The sequence below is a fragment of the Myotis daubentonii genome, chromosome 5 (assembly GCF_963259705.1).
Source record: "Myotis daubentonii chromosome 5, mMyoDau2.1, whole genome shotgun sequence".
NCBI classification, from domain to species: domain Eukaryota; kingdom Metazoa; phylum Chordata; class Mammalia; order Chiroptera; family Vespertilionidae; genus Myotis; species Myotis daubentonii.
The window spans coordinates 16,135,736-16,142,033 of NC_081844.1; the positions used below are offsets into that span (position 1 = coordinate 16,135,736).

At 44.5% G+C, this 6,298-nt stretch overlaps 1 protein-coding gene across 2 annotated transcripts in view; it reads right to left on the reverse strand.

Annotated features, from left to right (window-relative positions):
* PIWIL2 (piwi like RNA-mediated gene silencing 2) overlaps positions 1-5,252 on the reverse strand; it is a 73,811-nt gene extending 68,559 nt beyond the window's left edge. For both annotated transcript variants that reach the window (XM_059695137.1, XM_059695136.1), the window contains exons 1-5: positions 5,050-5,252; positions 3,627-3,714; positions 3,342-3,480; positions 2,649-2,852; positions 617-727 (exon numbers count right to left, since the gene is read on the reverse strand). In XM_059695137.1, the coding sequence (XP_059551120.1) occupies positions 617-727; positions 2,649-2,852; positions 3,342-3,480; positions 3,627-3,714; positions 5,050-5,238 (731 nt within the window). In that variant the 5' untranslated portion in view covers positions 5,239-5,252. The remainder of the gene's footprint in view (positions 1-616; positions 728-2,648; positions 2,853-3,341; positions 3,481-3,626; positions 3,715-5,049) is intronic.
* Positions 5,253-6,298: the final 1,046 nt, after the last annotated feature.

A 6,298-nucleotide genomic window follows, 5' to 3' on the forward strand; every position in this document is an offset into this window, starting at 1 on the left:
TTCTCACCCTCAAATTTAACCCTAGACTGTCACTGGAGAGCTGTCAATTTTCCCCCCCCCAAATATATTTCTTTATTGATTTCAGAGAGTAAGAGATGGGAGAGATAGAAACATTAATGATGAGAGAGAATCATTGATCAGCTGCCTCCTGCACACCCCCTACTGGGGAACGAGCCCACAACCCTGGCATGTGCCCTTGGCTGGAATTGAACCTGGGACTCTTCAGGTTCTATCCACTAAAAGAGGGAATCTATAAGAAGAGGAATTACAGATACAAAATTACAGATACAAAATAAGTTAAAAGGTCTGGAAGGGAGTTTATATAAGTACAAGGCCCTGAACTTAAGCTTCATTAACCTCACAGTAAATCACCTCTAATCTCATGCATAAAACTGCACCTATTAAGTTAAAGTCTGAATTGGTAATATAAATAAATAAATAAATAAATAAATAAGTTAACCTTAAAGTTACTGCAAGGATTCAAGTACATGCACTATTGTGGGAGTGAGGGGAAAAGTTCATCAGAAATTACACAAAAATATATTCAGCTATTCCAGGGGAATGATTTCATTACTACTAAGAAGTGAACAATACAGAGAAAAAAAACTGTGAATACCTGAAAGTCACATGATATTGATAAACTGCTTCATTATGACACTTTATTTTGATAAGATTCAATCCCAAAGGTTGAGGTATTCCTTTTGATCCTTGCTTCACAAAAAGCTCTCTGGAAAATAAAAAGCAAAAGCACCCACACATACCAAAACAAAACCAAACCAAACCATACACACACACACAAAAGTAAGATAGGGTAAAGTAATATTTTACACTTTGCTTACAAGTACACAAAGCAAGAATTGAGACATACAAAAGAAAGCTCTGAAGGCTAGTAGATAAAAGAGTGGCAATCTCTAATTAAAGAAGCAAGGTCATCCCATTTGTCCTAGTAATATCACTAGGATAAATTAGGCCAGCTAACCTAAGAATACAAGAATGCATTCTATAGAGAAAAATGAATTGCTGAATGTTTTTCCTAAATGATTTCCTTATCTTCACCATGACAAAGAATTGGGAAAGAAATGGAAAGCCACAAGTCCACTCTCTGGTACATACTATCTCTATGTCATAAATCCCATTTCTTTTCCAGAATTGTCCCACCTCTTTGTCATTCTCCCCATAAGCAAAAAAACAAACGAACAACCTTGCAATACTTACACCCCATGGAGGACTTCAGACACCACAGAAACAATGTTTATAATACTATTAGAGGCCGGTGCGTGAAATTCATGTACTGGGGGGGGCAGGGGGAGTCTTGGGAGACATCCAACTGACGAGTTAGGCCTGCTCCCTGGGGCAGGCCTAAGCCATCAGACAGGCAGCCTTAGTGCTGCCACGGAGGCAGGAGAGGCTCCCGCCACCATCACTGCGCTCACCAGCTGTGAGCCTGGCTTCTGGCTGAGCGGGCTCCCCCTGTGGGAGTGCACTGACCACCAGGGGAAGCTCCTGCATTGAGCATCTGCCCCCTGGTGGTCAGTGCGCGTCATAGTGACCAGTCATTCTGCCCTTTGGTCGATTTGCGTATTAGCCTATTATTATATAGGACTAGAGGCCCAGTGCATGGATTCATGCAACAGTGTAGCCTCAGTGTAGCTTGTGGGGATCGGGCCAAAACTGGCAGTCCAACATCCCCCCCAAGGAATGTAGTAGGGCATGCAGCAGCAGGCAGCCGGGCAGGAACCCGAGCAAGGCCAGTGGCGCGCAGCTCCCGCTCATCCTGGCCCTGCTATGCCTGCTGCCGCTGCCACTCAGGAGGCTAGCTATTGCTCCACTGCGGTCTCCACACGCCCACTCTAGGGCAATACCAGCGCACCCATGACCAAGAAGCGGCTGCGGGCTCGTGCCCAGTCAGTCCCAATGCCAGTCCCGATCCCAGTCCAGATGGGGGAGGCTTGTGCTACTACAGCTGTGCTCACCAACCGTGAGCCCATCTGCCCCCTGGTGGTCAGTGCGCGTCATAGTGACCGGTCAAATGGTCGCTTAGGCTTTTATATAGACTAGAAGCAGGGTTCCCTCAGCCCGGCCTGCACCCTCTCGCAGTCTGGGAGCCCATGGGGAGCCTAAGCTGTTAGTCGGGCATCCTTAGTACTGCCCTAGAGGCAGGAGCCTGGCTTCTGGCTGAGCAGCGCTCCCCATGGGAGCGCACTGACCACCAGGAACAGTTCCTGTGCTGAGCATCTGCCCCCTGGTGGTCAGTGTGCATCATAGCAACCAGTCGTTCCACTGTTTGGTCGATTTGCATATTAGCCTTTTATTATATAAGACTAGAGGCCCAATACACGAATTCGTGCATGGGTGGGGTCCAGCCAGCCTGCTCCAATGAGGGCCAATTGGGGCTGGGCTGGTGGGAGGGTGTGGGATGCCAGCTGGCCCTGCCCCCCCCCGGGGGGGGGATGATGGGGGGGGCGCCAGGGGAAGGGGCCACAGAAGGTTGGGAGGGGGCCAATTGGGGCCCTGATTGGGCCGGTTGGCCGCTGCAGTGCACGTCGAGTGCACGTCGGTGGTTCCAGTCCCTTGCCTTTTATATATATAGATGCGAAGGCTCCCTTCCACATCACTACCAAGCAGAGAAGGCTGATCTCCTGACTTACTTTTCCCTGTGCTCTGCTGTCCCCAGTGAAAGACGATCCAGAGATTGTAGTGAGGATGGAGGCGGAGGTGGCGGTAATGGCTGCTGGGCAGGACCCCGAGAAGGCATGCTGGTAGCACTGGGAGCCTTGTATATGCCTCTGCCTATACCACAAGCTGCTCTTCCTAATGGTAATACAGGTACATCCGAATTCCTTCCAAGCATTCTGAAATGTTAAAAAGAAGCAAATCAGGACTTTCTTAATATTTCTATCTCTGCCCCATCTAAATGATTCCCTCAAGTCTATGTGCTCTTCCTGGAGGAGTCAGCAAGAGGGACATAAGCCTTGGGATTCTCTCCAAGTCCAATATGCCAATATGACTCACCCACCAACTGCTACTAATATTGACTCTCAGCTAATTTTCACAACAGAACTGAGGTGAGAGTTTGGCTCCCTTAGATTAAAGAGCCACTGCAATCAGGTTAACTTTTAAGAGGGCAAATGAAGTTGTGAAGTGTCCAGTGAAGAACTACTTTTTTACCCTTTTCCAATCATTAACTGGATCAGTATCTGCTCAGTGCTCTTGAAGAGTATCCATTGTTTACTTTAAGACCATGCATTGTGAGCTAATCCAACCGTTTTAGAGTTGCCCTTTGGACTTGCAGAGACATTTCATCTAAATTTGACAGCTCCCTGAAAAGGGAATTTACCCACCTATTCCAACCAGCGCAGGCCTCTGCCATCTTGCTATCACCAGCAGCCAACACCGATGGATCCAGAAAAGTGTGACGGGGCTCTTCCTTTTCCTTATGCACCATACTGAGAGTCAAGCCTCGACCCAAAATGCCTCTACCTGAATGGAAGGATCAAGCCCCAGCTATAACTGTGAGTTGAACATGTTGTAAAGTATAGTTATTTCTCTGAAGATAAACTGTATGAATTTAAGAATAAAGCAAGTATACATACCACCATGTTTTCTCAAGTTAGTGTTTTACATACCTAAAGAAGGCATTTCCCGCTTCAGAGGGGCCTGGGACACAGTTTCAAGGCCCAGTCCTTGGAACATGGAGACCAAACCCACAGATTCCTGAGGAAAGTCAAAGAATAAAGCCATTCCAAGATATGGTTTAAAACCCCAGAATCACTGATGGTTTTCTTAAAGTCTTGGTAAATAATAAAAATCATCTTCTTTTTTAATGTATTGATTTTAGAGAGAAAGGAAGGGAGGGAGAGAGAAACACTGATTTGTTATTCCACTTATTTATGAATTTAGTGTTTGATCTTGTATGCGCTCTGACTGAGGATCAAACCCACAACCTTGACGTATTGGGACGCTGCCCAACTGACCTACCCAGCCAGGGCCAGTATATGGTGTGTGTGTTTTTTTAAAAACCTCCAACAAAACTTGCTATTGTTTTTCTGTAGCAGTCTTAAAAGTTTACTGCTGTCTCACTAGTTCGAGCTGCCACACATAGACTCAAGCAATTCACTTGAGTTAAAATACAGATTACTGGTATCGATTTTTCTTTTTACAGAGTATTATATTTGACACTGTCAACTCTACTTGAAACTGTTATACTGTGTTATTAGGTTTTCCCTATATTTTCTAACTCTTATTTTTTATTTTTTAAATATATTTTATTGATTTTTTTACAGAGAAGAAGGAAGAGGGATAGAGAGTTAGAAACATCGATGGGAGAGAAACATAGATCAGCTGCCTCCTGCACACCTACTACTAGGGATGTGCCCGCAACCAAGGTACATGCCCTTGACCAGAATCGAACCTGGGACCCTTCAGTCCGCAGACCGATGCTCTATCCACTGAGCCAAACCGGTTAGGACTCTTTATATTTTTAGATTAATTATAGACAAATAACATCTTGAAATTTCTGTATAACTAGGAGATACAAGCAGTAGCAATAGCTGAAGATCCTCTTTTTTAAAGATTTGGGCAAAGAAAAGTAAATAAAAAAAATAAAAAGATTTGGGCAAAGAGTCTTCTAAAAAAAGAGCCATTCTTAACAATTATTACCTTAGAGGCAGAAGTGGCTGCCAATACCGCAGAGCCAAATCCAGAATAAAAATCTAAACACTCAGGAAAGAGCAAAAGGATGTATCTTTAAACCTATCATTTATATATTTATATGTATATTTATATAAGCTAGAGGACTAAGGCATTTATCCAAATTCATCTATATTCATTATGAAGCACTTTTTCTAGACTCCCAATTAGAATTTGAAATATATGCCCAGAAGATGCCACTACTTGTTAAAGGAAAAACAAAACCCAACCCACCAAAAAAACCCAAAAACCCCAACCCTTATTTTCCTATCTAAGACTTCACAGCTGCCCAAGTGCTCTGAAATCCGTCATTTTCTGATACACTACGTGCTGCTACTCGGTGTCCAGACATGGTCTTACCCGTTGTGCCGTCCCGTTCTGTGGGCTTGGTTCCTTGGGCTTTCCAAATATGTAGCCTCTGCCTACAGGCCTTGCCCTGCCCAGAGCTGAGTCCAAAGGTTTGGGAGCTTGTAGCCAAGAGCCTGGCATCTGTACATACTGAGATGGGTGCCCAGAAGGGCTCCTGAAGGGTGGTCGGACAGGATCCATTGAAAGGCTGCAGAGGATTCGGGTGCAGATCCTGTTCTGATTAATTACCTGCCAGTATTTTATAAATATTAAAGATTCCCGACTGCTTTCCTTTTCCTTCAAGACAGACTCACAAAGCATTACACACACACACACACACACATACAACCACACACACAAACGTACTTTGGGTGATACAACCAGCCTCCTGTATCATGTTCACTTCAAAAGCTTCTATGTATCCCAGATTATTCTAAACCCTCCCCATGAGCAATCCCTTAGACTTAGGCTAAGCACTCCTTGAATTTTCCTATATTCTCTACCTAAACAGCCTCTTTGAGGACTCAATCCTACGTTAGCTGTTTTAGAAAGAAGTATATTTTATGGGTGAGCATGAGTTAACACAGACATATCGTAATATTGTCAACCAATATTCCCATAATTTTTTCCCCAGTTCATTATCACATGAAACGATTCCATCTCCTCCTCGATCTCCTTAGTAGCCTCTATGCATCTTACCCAAAGCCTTTCTCTAAAACAGTGGTTCTCAACCTTCCTAATGCCGCGACCCTTTAATACAGTTCCTCATGTTGTGGTGACCCCCAATTTCATTATTACAAATTGAACATAATTAAAGCATAGTGATTAATCACAAAGACAATATGTAATTATATATGTGTTTTCCCATGGTCTTAGGCGACCCCCAAAGGGGTCGCGACCCACAGGTTGAGAACCGCTGCTCTAAAACTTTCCAAACTCCACCAAACCTTTTCTGCTTTGAGCCCAAGATACCTGCTAAATTTCAGGTGACGTTTAACGCCTTTTTCTCCCCCAGGTAACCAGGGATGGGGCTCTTCCTGCTTCCCAAATCTCAGGTCCTCCTCAAAACCACTTCATCGCCTGTAGCGCTCAGGAATCCTTCTTTAAGGGACTTCATTGTCCTGACCCACCCCTGACCCCTGAAGCATCTTTCTTAACTGAAAATTTACATAAGCCTCTTCTTAACTTCTGCAAGCCTGTTTTACGGATTCGCTGGAGAAACCGGGTCATGCACATAAAGAAAAGACTGAGAGGCAATTCT